General features: G+C 40.6%; 1 protein-coding gene across 1 annotated transcript in view; it reads right to left on the bottom strand.

Annotated features, from left to right (window-relative positions):
- gli2b (GLI family zinc finger 2b) overlaps positions 1-18098 on the bottom strand; it is a 92754-nt gene that overhangs the window by 57320 nt on the left and 17336 nt on the right. The window contains exon 2 of the mRNA XM_084101149.1: positions 14002-14127. Coding sequence (XP_083957275.1) covers positions 14002-14116 — 115 coding nt within the window. The 5' untranslated portion in view covers positions 14117-14127. The remainder of the gene's footprint in view (positions 1-14001; positions 14128-18098) is intronic.

The raw sequence follows: 18098 nt of genomic DNA, 5'->3' as shown, positions 1-18098 counted from the left end.
CGGCCAAAAATGACCCAACAGCACCAGAGGGTTAATTAAGTTTTAATTAAAGGTAAACATACTTTATCACGAGAAAAAATTAAATAACTTGTCATACATGAAAGTATTATACGATAATTTACGATTTTTCTCAGAACCTTTTTTGGCATAAAGTGTTCTTTAAAATTGAGTCAAGAACCCTAGAGAACCCTCTTTCTTCTAAGAGTGCATGTTCTGTAAGTTAGAAAATAAGGTTGTTATAGTATTTTTTATTAAACATTAAGAATGTTCTGTAATCAGACCCGGGTCCACAAACCCTCACAAAACAGTAACACTAACCAAAGTGTTTGTTAACTATAGGCACTCATTAGTGTTTCAGTGTTTACAAGGGGGAAAAAGCCACAATAAGTTTCATGTTGAATCATGAACTAGAAAGAAGCAGCTGTCTGAGTTTAAGAGTTTCTCTAGGGTTGGTTCGGGTCAGTGAAGATGAGTGCGCGGGTCGCTCTCTTAAAAGAGCTCGTAATTTACCACAGCATCTCAAATCTCTCATTAATGGGGCAGGCGTTAGTCAGAGATCACATGACCAACTTTACCATATTAAGATGAAAAAGACGATTGAAGATAATGAACCTCATAGGAACTAAAAAATGACACAAAACTAGATTTTTACGTTTTCTGAAGAATATATTGGTGCATGTCAGTGCAAAAAAAAATATTTTGCTATTCATTTTTCAGCACAAATATCTACATTATACTTGACATGTGAGATGAGAAAAGGGGAAAACAAGTCATTTGTTTTCTCATTTGAGTCATTTTGGTTCTCAAGTAAATGTCTCTTGATTTAAGAATGTTTAGACATTTGTACTGGAAAACAAGACAAAAATACTGAGAAAGAAAATCATGTTTTGGCAGTGTGGTTAGTCATATCATAGTTATAGAGAGGGAACCTGATGGAAAATCCTTTAGGAAAAGTCCTAATGATTCATCTGTTCTCCTCAGAGTTTGGGAATACAGAACGTCCTTGCTGTTCTGGTCGAAGGTGGGACCTAATTTAACAAAAATATCAAATATCCACCTCATTTTATCCACCTCTCCGTGAATGTATGGAGATAAATGACAGCATTTTCCTCTCGGAGAGGAACGTGAAGGGCGTTGAGTCGGTCTACAAAATCCCAGAGACTGACATTCAGGAGGGACTCGACTAAAGGGGTTCTTCTGACTAAAACCACCAGAACATGATCGTGAGTTTTGCACAGGGAAGCAACACTTCTATATTTCCTTCAGAAAATGCAGAAATTAGTGATGCAGAGAAATTTCGGCAGTAAAATATTCATTGCATTTTCAGTTTTGAAGGGCCGAAATGAGAAGGTTTAATTAGCTCGGCTCTTTTGAGCGTTTTGTGCACAAAACATGGATAAACTACAAACGGTACACATGCCAGAGGTGCCAACTGTGTAGAAACACATTTATATCATTAAAATTTGATATAAAACTGCCTTATGCGTCATTTAAATTCTTATAGTTTTACTTTGAATGTTGATTATTAAATAAATTTGATTAATTGATCATTAAATAATTGTCAGATAAATGAAAACTTTGATTTCAGTTTCAGTGCATCACTAGTAGAAATCAGTCTGATTTAGGTTTAAGTCATTAGGAGATCAGATGAACTCATGGCATCATAATATCACATTTCTGTAGTAAATTACTAAATAATTCATGTTTTTCAGATAGACAAAACATAAAACTGAGATTGGTCACTTTTCATGACAATCAAACCATCTCTTCTTGTCTAAGTGAGTGTTTTTTGGTCAGAATAAAAGTGTTTCTCAGAAAAGCATGAATGGTTTTCCAGCACTGATCTTTTCTGTATCCCGTTATTTTCCCAGCATAGACTCATTCAGCTTTGATTTCTGAGGATAAAAACAAGGATCATGAAGGAATCATTTCATGGGTGCAGTTTCAACACTAAAACTAAAGTTATACACAAATCTAACGTCGGTCGGACAGAAATTAAACGGGTCTGTCAGAGTCGTCAACATAACCAGGATAATTGGAGCGTTCAAAACAAATAGCGAGGACTTTGTCGGTTCACCCGGAGCGTCTGGTTTATTTTTCTCCACATCTGGCTGAGTTGTGGGTAACGTGCGGTCGATGCCACACTGCACTTCTCCTCGGCTCAGTCTTAATGTCGCAGTGTTTCACAGGCGATTCCTAAAGCCATTTCAACATTCGGTTTGTTGTGCTTTATTTTGCAATTAAAGTTGAAACTAAAGTAAACATGAAATCTAAATTTATTTTCCAAACCAACATGACTTTATTTCTTCTGCAGAGAACAAAGGAAGATATTTTCAAGAGTTTAAACTAATTTGGACCCCACTGACTTTCATTGGGGAAAAAAAAGATCATGCTGATGAATATTTATTAAATGATTTATGTAAAGTTATATAAATATATGAATAATATATATTAAAATAATAGATTAAATTTGAAATTACAATATAAAAATATATAAGAATATTTAATGTTAGGTGCAATTGATCACAAATAGTTAGAGAAAAATCTGTGATTAATTAGTTATTTTTTAATTGATTGACAGCACTTATATAAATGTATATAGCCTATATATAAAATTAGGTTACATTTGAATTTACAATATAAAAATATATTAAAAACTTTCATGTTGCGATTAATCATGATTAATTACAGAAAAATGTGTGAATAATTAGTTATTTTTTTAATTGATTGACAGCACATATATATATATATATTTTTTTTTTATATACATAAATACTTTACATGAAATATTTAAAAAAATATTTTTTTAATGAATGCATTCATCAGTGCACGTTCTTTTTTTTCTCTAAAGACAAAAATGTTCATGCAGTCATGATTTCAATGCATCATTTCTGATTCATAATTATTATATTCACCTCATTCGATTTGTGCTACACTGTAAAAAATGTATCACAACTTTTTTTCTTTTGTCAAATCAATTTATATAATTAATGTGGTTCAGATAACATAGGCTAATATTTTGAGATCCTGTTGATTAAACCAATCTCCTTCTTGGTATTAACTCAAATTTTTAAGGCAACCAGGTAACTTACTTTTTTAAGTTTAACAGTTAAACTGTTAAGTTAACAGTTATTTTTTACAGTGTACTTGAACAAACACATGAACAAAACACATCCATTAGTGTCTGCTGCTTGTGGAGCCACGTTTAGCACGTTTCTTTACGTAATATCTGAAGTTGTCATTGCATTAATTATCTTCACTCATTAGTACATGCGTCAGCATCTCAGAAAGACACCGTCCCGACATGCAGAAACCGCAAAACCCATCCAGGCCCGCGTCACGCCGGAGGAATGCTCCTCTCACAGCTTTATCCGCTTGGATGGTTCAGCTCCGTTTGCGTTTCCTAAAGGACAGATAATAGAGCTGATCCTGGCAGCGTTTCTGAAGTCACCCGAGGCCACACAGAAGAGCCTTCGCAACGCTAACCTGAACTAACACCAGGAGAGTGAGCCGTGAGACATCAATCAGACGAGAGCGAGCCGAAGATGACAGGCTAATAACATGACTAGCGGGCAGGTAAATCAGAGCAACACGCCAAACACCTGCAGGGGCTTCATGAAGACATAGCAGATATCATACAGCTGCGACCAGAGATGTTCCTGCTCTTCACAGCTCACCAGATTTAAAGGAGATCTCAGTCAAGCACCAAACTTTCTCCTAAAATACTACCTGAGGAGAAATATGACACAATAGTCTTCATGCACTAAAGGTATAGAGCTATACAATGAATGTGGAGAGCAGTTCAGATCATATTCAGACTTTTAATTGCAGACTCTGGATTTTGCATGGCTTGAGATCTTGGGCCCTATTTTAACGATCTAAGCGCATGGTCTAAAGCGCCCGGCGCAAGTTCACTTAGGGCGTCCGAATCCACTTTTGCTAGTTTAACGACGGGAAAAATGGTTGGCGCTCCCGGCGCATGGTCTAAAAGGGTTGTCTCTATTCTCATGAGTAATGGGTGTGTTTTGGGATTTGTGTGCGTTAACCCAATCAGAGTCTCATCTTCCATTCCCTTTAAATGCCAGTTGCACTCGTGCCATGGCGGATTCGCTATTTACATGACGGAAGGTTAAAGTGCGCAAGCAGAACATCTACGGGACAAGCCGAATTCACCATATCTTTATGTACACAATAATAATGTTGTAATTTTTAATATTTGGCATGTTTGTGTGATGCTGTGTGTCCCTATGTGTTTAATAAGCAGAGTGTACGCGCGTTGTGGACCCGCCTATAGGCACACATTACTAACGCGCTCTTTAAATAACAAAAAAAATATTGTGCCATTGACTTTAGTCCAGGGTTCAGTTGGTCAATGGCTCAGTCTATTTCTGTTTCTCAAAATAGCAACGCTCCAACAATGCGCCAGAACACACCTCGTTCTCAGACCAGCAGCCCATGGGCGCAAATGCATTTGCTATTTAACCAACGTGAAAGGACGTGAAAATGAAAACTGCGTCGGGCTGAAACTAGCAAAAAACACTTGCGTCGTGCTTGGCGCTGCATTGCGCCGGGTGTAAGATAGGGCCCATTATCTGAAACTCTAAAGGAGACACAATTATAATATAATATAATATAATATAATATAATATAATATAATATAATATAATATAATATAATATAATATAATATAATATAATATAATATAATATAATAAATCAAGTTGAACTAAATGAAAATGAGAAATGTTGCTTTAGCAACTAACTGTAACTAACATTATTTTTTTAATGGTTTTAGTCTTAGTGCAAGGGCCGCTCCCTTTGTTGCATGGACATTTTTTTAAATAAATGAATGAATAAATCTGGAAATAAATACATGCAGGAATAAATAAATATAAAAATAAATAAACGCTTAAATAAATATAAAATAAATAAAACTATAAATAAATATAGAAATAAATTAAAAAAATACTTACAAAGAAAATAAATTAATACAGAAAATAATAAATGAAGGAAAGGTATAATACAAAAATTAATTCAGGATTACATTTTAATTAAAAAAATATATTATTTGTTTTAACAAGTCATTTATTCCTTTATTTATTTTCCTATTATTACATTTTATTTATTTAGCTATATAATTATTTATTTTTACATTTCTACAGGTTTGGTACTTTGATCAATATTTTTACCATGTTAAGGCAAGTTAAGTCATGTGACACTGAAGATTGGAGAAATGATGCTGAAAATTCAGCTTTGATCACAGGAATAAATTACATTTTAAACGATATTCAAAATAGAAAGCAGTTCTTTTGAATTGCAATAATATTTCGCAATTTTTACAGTTTTTTTTACTGTTTTTTAATTTATTTATCAAATATATGCAGCACTGATGAGTTGGGTTAGAAGTTGCAATATTTCGTGTCACACAGAAACGGGCCTGTAAACAGTGTCACGGCCAAATTCCCACAGAGCAGCTTCTGTTGGGAATACAGGAGATGAAGGACTGGAGATCTTCAGGGATGGAAGTCTGTGCTCCGTAAATCCCATCAAATCCCAGAGGTGGAGGCGTCTCCGAGGAGAGCAGCGCATTTACAGTTGGGGAAAACAAGCCAGAGAGGGATAAATAGATCCATGCTGCGAACATCGAAATCCCTCCAAGCGTTCATATATCTCTCCAACACTTGTAAATGGGCAGGAATTGGGCATGTTGTTTTTGGGCAACTCTTGTCTGGGTGAGATTGATGTCTCCAGACGTCTCCCGAAAGCTCACAATCACTCCGACCGAAGCCTTTGATGCATGAATCCCCCGTTCCAACGCAACAAAGAATATCAGATACACTTAATTGCAGTGTTTCATCGAGCACATCTGGTTTTTGCTCGCATCTTTCTTCATTCTTGGCTGTATCGCATTATTATAATGCAGCCAAACCCTGTGAGGTCATAATAACATCACGCCATCCCTAAACAACATGTGTTCGATGGAAAGTGTGTGAAAACTCTTCAATCTCTCCGGCGTTTTAATTATTTCAGTGGATAAAAACGTGGCATGCTCTCTGATATATAATGTATAAAACCCTCGCGGTTTAAGTGCAGTGTTTGATATAAGGCTTGACTTTTTCCTCTTTTTCTTTCTTGTGATTTCTGGGCTCGCCCGAGTCTCTTTTAATGACTGAAACAAGCTCTTTCTTTCTCGCTAAAGAAAAAGAAGGGGAGAAAAAAGAAGCCCTTGTGTATCTGAAGTTGATTTTTATCCGGCAATCAGCGCGGCCCTCTATAAATAGACTCCGAAATGTGCGGGCGAGCGGCTCGGAGTGTGTATATCTAATCTTTCTCTCTTTCTGGGCCCCAAATGAAATCTCAGATTAAAGAGACGCGAATCGCACAAAGCCATCAAGCTAAATGTTTACAAAATGTATGTAACCTGCAGAGCCATTACTGCCGCGCACAAAACTGCTTCCATGTGGGCAAAAAATGGAAATAATTGGCATCTTCGTTACAGCGGCGTCGCTCTCATTACGTGCATATGGAGCTGTTCATGAGACCAGGAAAAAAACAGCCTTTATTCTGGATTAACTCTAATGGCCACTAATGTACACTTCCAAAAAACAAACAAATACATGGGAATATCCATGGTACTTTTTGTAAGGAAAATGTGCACAGCGAATCCAAGTTGGGAACAAGTACAGGACACAAACAAAAACCTGAAACATCACATGAGTGACACAGATGTGTGTGATTTAGAATTACATTTTAATGCATATTAATGCCATTTTCCTGAATTTAAATCAGAATCAGTCATAAAAACTGTATTTTTTAGGTAGAAAAGGAAAGTTTATCGAGGCGATGGATGGATAGATACAATGATAAACGATGGATGGATGGATGATCGATAGATAGAACGATAGAACGATAGATTGATTGTAATTCTAAAATATTTGTAATTGTAATTCTGTTCCTGTGACTCCAGTTAATATCTGAATTCAACTTCAAGTGTGTCAGTACCGAAGCTGGCGTGAAAATGACTCCAGTTAAACTCCAAACACTTCAGCAGATAATAGAATTAAATCTGCTTTAAAAGCTGTTTCAAACCTACAGCAGTTTCTGCTTTCTGCATGTAAACACAGTAAAGCTGCACACGATCTTGAAGAAAGAGAGAAAGAGAGGTATAGAGAGAAAGGGAGAGGGAGAGAGAGAGAGAGAGAGAGAGAGGTATAAAGGGAGGGAGAGAGAGAGAGAGAGAGAGAGAGAGAGAGAGAGAGAAAGAGAAAGAGAGAGAGAGAGAGAGAGAAAGAGAGAGAGAGAGAGAGAAAGAGAGAGAGAGAGAGAGACCTCCGTAGGCCTGTAAAGGCGTCCTGTGAGAGACTCATTTAGAATGAACGAGAGAAGGAAGGAAAGAAAGAGAGAGAAAGAAAATCCCTCCTCAGGAAGATTAGTGGACGTCCTCTCGCAGTCGTGGACGAGGAGCCGTTTCGGACACATTTTTCTCTGCCAGCGCTCTGACCCCTGGGGTTACGGAGAGACCGTCAATTATTCACTGTCGCCGCAAACACTTCATCCCGTTGATAAAGGAAACTGTCCTTATCGTAACCGGCCTCTCTTAAAAAACTATTTACACGACCATCCATCCAGCCCTCGTTCTCGTATAAAACCAGCTGCGTTTGAATAATGCAGCCGTGCCTCAACATAAAATGCGATGTGGGATGCGTGAAGAGCGTGATTTCAGATAAGGCATGTTTTTAAATGGTTATATTAATCAAAAAGATGCCATTTTAAGAAGATGAACTACACTGGAAAAGGAAACTGGTGCAGAAACCATTTTCACTTGTTAATTTTTTACAAAGAATTTCACATTGAATTAACATGAAAAAATATGAATCTTTGTATTATTTACATCTTCGAAAAATCATTTTTGACAGTATATACGTTCGCTCAATCACACGCTCAAGTCGGCATAAATCAATTGAGCAATGTTTGCATGCACAAAAATATGCGTTTAAGCATACTGTATTTGCGTTTGACCCCGTATTGTTTGCGAGCGTGTGTGTGTGTGTGTGTGGCGGGTGTAAAGATGTTAAGCATCCTGCCTCCCGGTTCCCTCAGGACTGACCCGACTCAGCAGAAAACACGGCAGCGGCGCTTAGCGTGGCCATCAATCACCGTACAACACGACAAACTCACTTTCACCATGATGTATGTCGTGAGTCACCGATTCCAGTTAATCAAGTCATTACCCACAGGCCTCAGAGAAACCTCAGCTGCTCCGCTAGCCAGAGATACACGCACAAACATTGATTTTTTTTTATTCTATATATTGCGTAATATTTTGCACCAAACTTTGCAATCTCACTCCTGCAAAAAGAATAATTGCACTATTAAATAAATGAATAATACCAGAGAAATCTGCAATTCAGATGAATACAAAACACTGGAAAAGCTGCTCCTTATTGCCATTTTTCAAAATGCATGCATGCATGCTTCATTTGAATGCATTAACAAAAGGCAACATGCTGCGGTATGCAAAGCGCATTCAGACTCCACAGTTTGCCAAGGTCGTCATGCACAAGTTTAAATGCTGTGAGAATAAGTGCAATATATATATATATATATTGCAATGAATATATATAGCAATAATGACCAATATTTCAAAAGCATTCAAAATTAGGGTGACACTTTATTTTACAGTGTCCTTGTTACATGTTACATGTACTTACCATAGTAATAACAGTAAATTATGCATAATTACATGCAACTAACCCTCAACCAAATCCTAATCCTACCCTAACCCTATAGTAAGTGCATGTAGTTGCTTAATATTACTCAGTACTGAAATATATAATTACTCTGTAACAATGACACCTTAAAATAAAGTGTAACCAAAATTAGTGTATGCACTGTAAACAAACCGTAACAATGAATACACTGCTGTGAAAATATACATTGCTTATTGTTGGTTCATCTAATGCATTACCTAATGCTCATTGTGAAGCTTTCCCTCAAATCCTGAATGGGTTTGTAACCCCCACACAACACCCGTCCGGTAAAACGCACCGCAGAGGCGCACAGACACCTGGTCGCATTATAATTGAATACATGCATTGTTTTCCCTTTTAAATCAGGTGATTCGCGCTCGGGGTTCATAATACACGGTCACATTTCCATAGAGGTCTGTGAGAGCGGGCCCCGGGCCCCTAACATAAAACAAATGACCAGCGCTCGTGATAAATGGTTCTATTAGCAATCCAGATTGTTAAACTCAGATATAACGGAGCCGAGGGGAGCGGCGCCCCATTTATTTTCCCCTCCTCACACAAATAGCTTGTTTTTTTATGTGTAAATAACATATTAAAAGTCTGCATTAGCCATGTTCTCTGATAGAGAGGAAACTGTTGTGGATAAATAACGGCGGACAGGGGTATAAAACAGAGAGGGGTTTAATAGCGGCGTCTTCGCGGTGGGCATGACTTAGGTGACAACAGCACCGCGGCCCGTTGTAAACTCCACAACCGTAAAGCCGCCAAACGGGACCGTATATTAAAGCGCTCGACGCCGGGCTCGAGGGAATGTGATCCCGGGTTCAAGGACCTCGTCTTGCTGCATATTCACTTATCAGAGTCTGCGGGCCGGGATAATAAACCGGATTAAAGCGATAAGTAATTGCTCTGTCGCTGAGCGCTAGCGAACAGCTGTGGCTCTTTCCCTGAACGCCCGCGACTGTACGGCTATTAAACTGGCGCGCGTTTATTTGGAGTTCGGACCGTAATTCTAGACCAGCAAACAGCTGGTAACAGTCTATACATTCAGACTTGCTGGTTTGGTGCTGATCTTCCAATCAAAACACCGGCCTTTCTGCTGAATCTGGCTGAGGAAGTCATTACCGGTTAAGCTTGTTAAAGGAATAGTTGACTACATTTACTCATTTAGCATTTTCTCTCTATAACACAAAATATATTTTGAACAACACTGGGGTTGTGTGTGTGTGTGTGTGTGTGCGTGTGTGTGTGTGTGTGTGTGTGTGTTTCGCCGAAGAAAAGTAAGTCATAAATGTTTAAAATGACGAAAAAACATTTGCGTTCGCTTGCTAAATGTTTGTGTTACCCCGAAAAACTTTGTGTTTGCTCGCAAAACTTTTGTGTTCTTTGAACGCAAAGTTTCCGGGGGAACACAAAAGCATTGCCAAATCATTTTTCCTTCCATCTAATTTTTTGTTCTTTAGAGGCTCCATATTGTAAAGCAATGAAAGAAAATACATATTTGTGTAATTATTGGCGAACAATTAGCATGTAGTGTTAAGTCTGGCCACTGGGACGCCCTAGAAAGTAAAAAAAAATTATAAAAAAGATACTATGAAAATTTCGAAAAGAACATTCAGAAAATATTTTTGAAGCTCTCAGCCGTTCTGATCTGGTATTTGTGGTGGTTGTGGTGACATTTTTATTTAAAATTTTAGTAAGGTTGTTATATGCTTTCATAATTTTTAGTAGTTTATTTATTTATTTATTTCTACATAGATTTATTTTTTAATTGGTAGTTGCCAAAGCAACATTAATATTTTTTCTGTTTAAATTTTTCATCTAATATTTTTATTTTATTTCATCTCTATTACAATTACTAAAAACTACTTTTTAATACCTACGTTTTAGTTAATAATACTAACTAATATAAAAAAAAATTTTTTTTTAATTGTGTCTAAATCTAAATTTGGCATTTGTAGGATTACATTTTAGCAGATAGAGAGGTCTAATATCTCTCACATGTGTCTCCTCTACAGTTTCAAATAAGCAAAAATATTTGTTCTGCGTATGAATTATTTAAATGAGGAATATTGTGACGTTCCAAGAAGAAAACTCGAGACTACAATGGAGGCGTTTCAGGGACTTTTCAGAGCTTTTTAATGCTCAAACCGCAACATTTCACACTAAAGAAAGCATAGGGCTTCTTTAAATGATGTTTTTGAAGCGCTCACACACTGTGATCTGTGGTTTGCCGTGAGCGTCTGCTAAAAAAGTGTTTTCAGCTCAAATCAAAACTACCTGTTACTACCCTGCTCAATATTCATTCAGAACACCAGAAATAAACATTGTTCACATCGCGATCACAAATGTCCCAATTTCATGCCATTCTTTGATTCACAATTAATGACCATTTTCAATAATGGCAGGCCACCAAAGTCTTTCATTAATCAGCAACCAAAATCACCATTTCAAAGGTGGCGCTCTACCAACATCTCAGAAGTCCATCGCTGCCACTGCCTTTTTAACTAATTCATCACACTTATACTCTGGAGGTAAGAACAAGCTCTTTCGGCCTCATTACAGACAACTTTTATCACTCGTCTACAGACATGTTTTAAACACGCTCGCTCTCTTCTGCTACCATACTCTTTCCTCTCTGGACAGACTTTGTCGACCCCAAAGCTAGTGAAAGTTTGCGAACGTCCATAACAGATCTGAGTGTGAAAAGACTACCATCTTTCAGTACAATGGTATATAATCATGAAAATATGAAAAGATAATCTCAGTTTGTTCTCTTACACAGAAACGAGACGAAATTGACTTGAAATGTATTTGAAGACCCCATGACATGGATTGACAGTAAAGAAAAAGTTGAGGCCAATGTTATTTTTTAGTGTTCTAGTATTCATTAATATTCTGATCTAACTTGTCTCCGCTAGAGTTTCAAAAGAGATCTCAACAATGTCTTAAAAGGTGCAAAGAAATGCCACGAAAATGCTCAATATGTGCTCAAATTTCTCATCGTGAACTGTACTGTCCACAACTCTAACTATATGTCACCAATTTGTGTTAAAACATCTGTATATTTGATCATAGTTTGATCAAATATACCCGGCAAATGGTTCAAGTGACCCAATTATGTGGCACAGATCGGATGTGACCCATCCAGGAAAAAGGCATCTGGATTCTGACATCCTCAGATCGGATTCGAGACTCGTTCACAGTGGAAATAAATCTGATATGAAGCGGATGGGTGCATTTGCGTCTGCCATGTAAGAGGATAGATCGGATATTCCCGAGTCAGACGTCATGGAAAAAGCGACGGTGGCGTATGACGTCCTTTTCGTGATTCGTGATTTTGCCAAGTAAGACATGTTCCTGGATCAACATTTCAGTACAAAAATGTAATCCTAACCCTATCCTTACCCCTAAACCTAACATTACCCATAACTTATCCCTTTAATCAGAGGAAAATAATGGGTGAATAACATCTAACCCTGGTTGTAAGTCTAACCTTGACATAAACTGTAAACTTGTCCCTCAAATTTGATTGGTTATTTGGAATGTTGTTCCAGGATCAACAAAGATGTTGATCCAGGAACATGTTGTACTTGATGAAATCACATTCACCGGACAGGAACCGCGATCACATGACTATTTTCCTATGCGCAATTTAGGACGAAGACTAAACCCAATGCTTTGCTGACCTATAAAGATGGTGCGGAAAGCAAAAGCTTGTATTATCATTGCAAAATTGCTTTTTACTTCCTTTTCACCCTAAGCTTTTCCGGGTCAGTATGTGTATCTTAGGTTGTTTCGCAAAGTGTATAGTGTAAATGAAGATATGGGTCACTTTTGAAAAGTGATGTAAGCTGGTCGTCAAAACATCTGATATAGTCAACAAATCATAATTGGGCATCAAAACCTGCAGTGGAAATGCAACCAAAGAGCAATAATGTTTCCATCTGATGCCATCAATGGCACTTCTTAGTTCAACCAAACAAAGTTAGAGCTAAGACGGATGATCTCAAATTCTACTTTCACTTAAATCTCCGCCATAATTTCTCCCTGCAGTTAAAAATGAATCATATTAATCATGTACCAGTGAAAATCACACTCTATAAATTATGCCATTCAACTGTCTTGTTGCCACTGTGTGGCCTATTTTTCCCTTCCTTTCTTCAACAAATCATGGATTTTCTTTTCTTTACAATGGCAGGCCACCAAATTCCTTCATCAATCTGTGATGGACCCCCCCCCCCCCCCAAAAAAAAAAGAAATCACAAGAGGTATTACCATTTCAAAGGTGGCTCTCTGAAGGAGCGTGTCGTCCGCGGCTGCCATTTTAACTAATTCATAACACTTATACTCTGGAGGTAAGAACAAGGTCTTTCGGCCTCATTATTCACCGCTTTTATCGGTCTCCTAAAGACATGTTTTAAACATGCTCGCTCTCTTTCTATCTGTCCATCCGTGCGTGTGTGTAACTTTTGATTAATCTCAGAGCAAACAGAGCACTAAAAAGCCCTGTAGAATAGATGCTCGTTCGCCCAATCCGCCGTGATTACGTGGCAACGACTCGTGTAAGACTCGTGCGCGCGCCGGTCACTCGGTATTAATGAAGGCCGCTGGTGGAACGTGATATTAGGATTCATATCAGGCCTGATGGAGGCTCACCTTTGACTCTCCGGGGGCTTTTGGCTTCAGCTTATCAGGGACGACCGGCACCGCAAGCGCCACATTTTTATCTTTAAAATGTATATTTCATGGGCATATTCTTTTCCTGAGCTCTACTGGAGTCTTTAAGCTCTCGACTGGTGTGATAAATAACCTGAGAAAGACTCGCTTCAGCTGCGAAATATCATATGTCTCACATTAAACCTCATGCAAAAGCAAAAAATAATGTGCAACTCTCTTGCACATTAGTCAGCTCCATCTATTGCCACTTTTAGGTCTTATTTAAACATTTCTTTAGCTTTTGAATAAGTTATGTTTGTTTTGTTGTATGGTTTTAACGTCATCAATTTCGTAAAGCACTTTGGGGCAACGTCTGTTGTTTGAAAATGTGCTATATGTAGCCTATATAAAGTTGCTTGCTCTTAAATCTCATTTGTGGTGCAATCGGTCATGTGATCTGCAAAAACAAATGGTGCAAAATCTGAATATGTGCATGTATGAATGAGAAAACGATCCCGTTTAGATGCCTTGGAAAGTCGTAGGAAGTGAAATGGAGTCGGAGAAGTTTTGGGAAGGACCGGACGGGATCGTACCTCTGGCCAGGGATGATGGGGAGGGTTTTTTGGGAAGTTCGCTGAAGCCGTTTCCATCCAGAGCGGACGTCTTACAGTCCTTCTTCTCTGCGGCGCTGGGCACACTGGCCTCCATCCTGAAGAATTCTGAGACAGAGAGACCAAATATACATGAAGATGCATTAATGTGGCAAAGCAAAAGAATAAGAAAAAAATTTGAAAATATTAAAAATGAACACATTAAAAAATATATAAAAAATAAAATATCAAATAATAGGAAAGCATATTATTATATATAAAAACGTGCAAATAAAATGAAATACTAAAATGTGAAAATCAAAAAAAAAAAAAAAAAGAAAAAATAAGAAAAAAGTAAAATAAGAAAATATAAAAAAAAAACAAAAAAAAAAAAAACATACATACATACACATATATATATATATATATATATATATATATATATATATATATATATATATAAAAATACATAAAACAACACATTTAAAAATATATAAAAAATATCAAATAATAAGAATGATCAATACAGGCGGAACCCTTGTTTAAATGGAACACATCAAAACGCCTCGGTTACGACTGTAACCTCGGTTCCCTGAAGAGGGAACGAGCGTTGCGTCGAGAATGACGCTATGGGGAACGCTTTGCGTGATGACGTCTTGAAGCACATGTAAAATCAGTCCAATGGTGTAGCGGGACGTCAGAGGCGGGTGACGTCACGTACCAGGAAGCTATAAAAGCCGGCCCGAAACAGAAAACGAAAGCTTCGTAAAAGTCTGAAGTCGAGCTGACAGGCATGAAGGAGATATGGCAAGGCGACGCAACGCTCGTTCCCTCTTCAGGGAACCGAGGTTACAGTCGTAACCGAGGCGTTCCCTTTCAAGGGAACTCCCGTTGCGTCGAGAATGACGCTATGGGGAACGTCTATACCAACGCCTCCATAGCTACGAATGTCTGTCCTGTGTGTAATCTAATAGAGCAGCACTAGGATGACAAAACATGAGACCCTGGAGCAGAGTCTAGATCCAAAGAGTAAAACCTGACGAAAGTGTGCGGTGAGGACCAGCCTGCCGCATCACAGACATCCTGTAGTGAAACTCCTGAAATAAGGGCCTTAGAGGCCGCCATACTCCTTGTAGAGTGCGACCGGACAGCCAAAGGAGAAGGCTGCCCAGCCGCCTCATAAGCAAGTGAGATAGCCTCGACCACCCACTTGCTCATTCTTTGCTTAGACACCGGCCCTCCCTTGTTAAGGGAGCCAAAGCAAACAAACAACTGATCACTTCTGCGCCACAGGGCAGCTCTGTGGACGTAGGCGTCTAACGCCCGAACTGGGCAAAGCAAATTATTAGCCTCCTGGTCCGCATTCTGGAAGGGAGGAGGACAGAAGGCCTGCAGAATAATAGGTCTGGCCACATTAGTGGGGACCTTGGGGACATAACCCGGTCTGGGATGGAGAAAAGCTTTCACCATACCCGGAGCAAACTCTAAGCAGGACGGAGCAACCGACAATGCTTGAATATCCCCAATTCTCTTAAGAGAAGAAATGGCAAGAAGGAAAATAGCTTTCAAAGTCAGAAACTTTTCCGAAACCTCCTCAATAGGCTCAAAGGGGGCCAGGGACAGGCCTTGTAGAGCAATGGACAAGTCCCATGGCGGCACCCTAGAGCGGACTGCAGGCCTCAGCCTCCAAGTGCCACGAAGGAAACGAGATACCAGAGGGTCCTTCCCCACAGACATTCCACCCAAAGGAATGTGGTAAGCACCTATGGCCGCCACATAGACCTTTAAAGTGGACGGGGTCAGACCTGCAGTGAACCGGTCCTGCAGGAACTCCAGCACTGTACCAATTGGGCAGTGGACTGGGTCCAACCGACGGTCACTACACCAAGAAGTGAATACTCTCCACTTCAGGGCATAAAGTTTCCTCGTGGAGGGAGCTCTGGACTGTAGAATGGTCTCAACAACCTCAGTTGAGAGACCTGACTCTATGAGCTGGGCCCCCTCAGAGGCCAAGCCCACAGGTTCCACAGTTCTGGGCGGGGGTGAAATATTGAGCCCCCTGCCTGGGACAGAAGGTCTCTCCTGACGGGTAACTCCAGAGGATGCCCGTCGAGGAGGGAGACCAGATCGGGAAACCATACTCTGCCCGGCCAACGCGGGGCTATTAGAAGCAGGCAAACCCGGTCCCTGCGAACTCTCTCCAGAACTCCCGGGAGCAGAGCAACTGGGGGAAAGGCGTACAGACGTAGCCTCGGCCACGTCTGAACCATAGCATCCAGTCCCAGAGGAGCTGGATGCGTGAGGGAGAACCAAAGTGGACAGTGAGACGTCTCTCGAGACGCAAACAAATCCACTTGTGCTTGGCCGTACTCCCTCCATATCAGCTCCACCACCTCGGGGTGGAGCCTCCATTCCCCGGGCCTCGGCCCCTGCCTCGACAGAGTGTCTGCTCCTATATTCTGAACCCCGGGGATGTAGGCTGCTCTGAGTGACAGCAACTTCCCCTGGGACCACAAGAGGATATGGCGTGCCAGATTTGATAATGGGCGCGAGCGCAAACCCCCTTGGTGGTTGATGTAGGCGACTACCGACGTGTTGTCCGTATGCACTAACACATGGTGTCCCCTGAGGTCTGTGACAAAGCTCCTCAGAGCCCGGAAGACAGCTAACATCTCTAGGCGATTGATATGCCAGGAACGATGATGGTCTTCCCACAGACCTTGAGCTGAGCGACCCTCCAGGATCGCTCCCCAACCCGTGAGGGAAGCATCCGTCGTTAGCAGTCTGCGACGACAAGAAGCTCCCAACACTGGGCCCTGGGACAGGAACCAAGGTTTCTTCCACATAACCAAGGCACGTAGGCATCGCCGCGTGACCTTGATTGTGCGAAATGGGTTGCCCCTCGGGGAAAACCCCCTGGTCCTGAGCCACCACTGCAGGGGCCTCATGTGCAGCAGTCCAAAAGGTATCACGTTGGAAGCTGCTGCCATGAGACCCAACAGTCTCTGGAACTGTTTGACAGTGAGTAGCTGGCCTAGCTTTACACTTTTCACAGCTGCAAGGATGGACTCTATACGTGGCGGTGACAGGCGCGCCTGCATCGACACTGAGTCCCAAACCACGCCTAGGAAAGTGGTTCTCTGGAGTGGAGAAAGCACACTCTTCTTGGCGTTCAGCCGTAACCCCAGCTCTTTCATGTGGGCGAGAACAACATCTCGATGTTGAACCGCCAACTGATGCGACTGAGCTAAAATCAACCAATCGTCGATGTAGTTCATGATGCGAATCCCCTGAAGGCGCAGAGGCGCCAGAGCTGCATCCATACATTTCGTGAAAGTGCGGGGTGATAAAGCTAGGCCGAATGGAAGAACACGATATTGGTATGCTTTGCCCCCGAAAGCAAACCTCAGGAACTTCCAATGACACGGACGGATGGAAATATGGAAATATGCGTCCTTGAGATCTATCGTGACAAACCAGTCCTCGGACCTGATCTGTGGCACGATCTGTCTCAATGTCAACATTTTGAACTTGAGCTGCATGACTGACTCGTTCAGAACTCGAAGATCCAAAATGGGACGCAATCCCCCGTCCTTTTTTGGAACTATGAAGTACCGGCTGTAAAACCCGGTTTCCCTGTCGGAGGGAGGTACATATTCTATGGCCCCTTTCTCTAACAGAGTGTTTACTTCCTGTTCCATAACCAGAACCTGCTCGGGGCCCACCACTGTGGGTAGGACCCCCATAAACCGAGGTGGGCGTTTCTTGAATTGTATCTGATACCCTTTTTCTACGGTCTGCAGGACCCAACGAGAAACATTTGACAGTAGCTTCCACGCTGTCAAAGATTCTACTAGAGGTACCAGCCTCTCGAGACTGGTTTCTGGATTTTGTTGTTGTTGAGCAGTCAATTCGACGCCCTGTAACGGCGCACCGGCAGGGAGCGACCGAACAGACTGCTCTAACACCCTCCTCGGAGGGGGCGGGCATCCCGAGGCCACTACGTTTCCGGGTGGTCCTTGAGATATGTGCTCGCCGGAGACCGCTGCGCCCTGTAACACCGATGGCGGCAGGGTTGGCAGAACGGTCCCCTGAGGGTA

Source organism: Abramis brama, assembly GCF_963993115.1.
Source record: "Abramis brama genome assembly, chromosome: 23".
Lineage (NCBI taxonomy): Eukaryota > Metazoa > Chordata > Actinopteri > Cypriniformes > Leuciscidae > Abramis > Abramis brama.
Note: the sequence above shows the minus strand (reverse complement) of the source record. Positions and strands in the feature narration are given on the sequence as shown.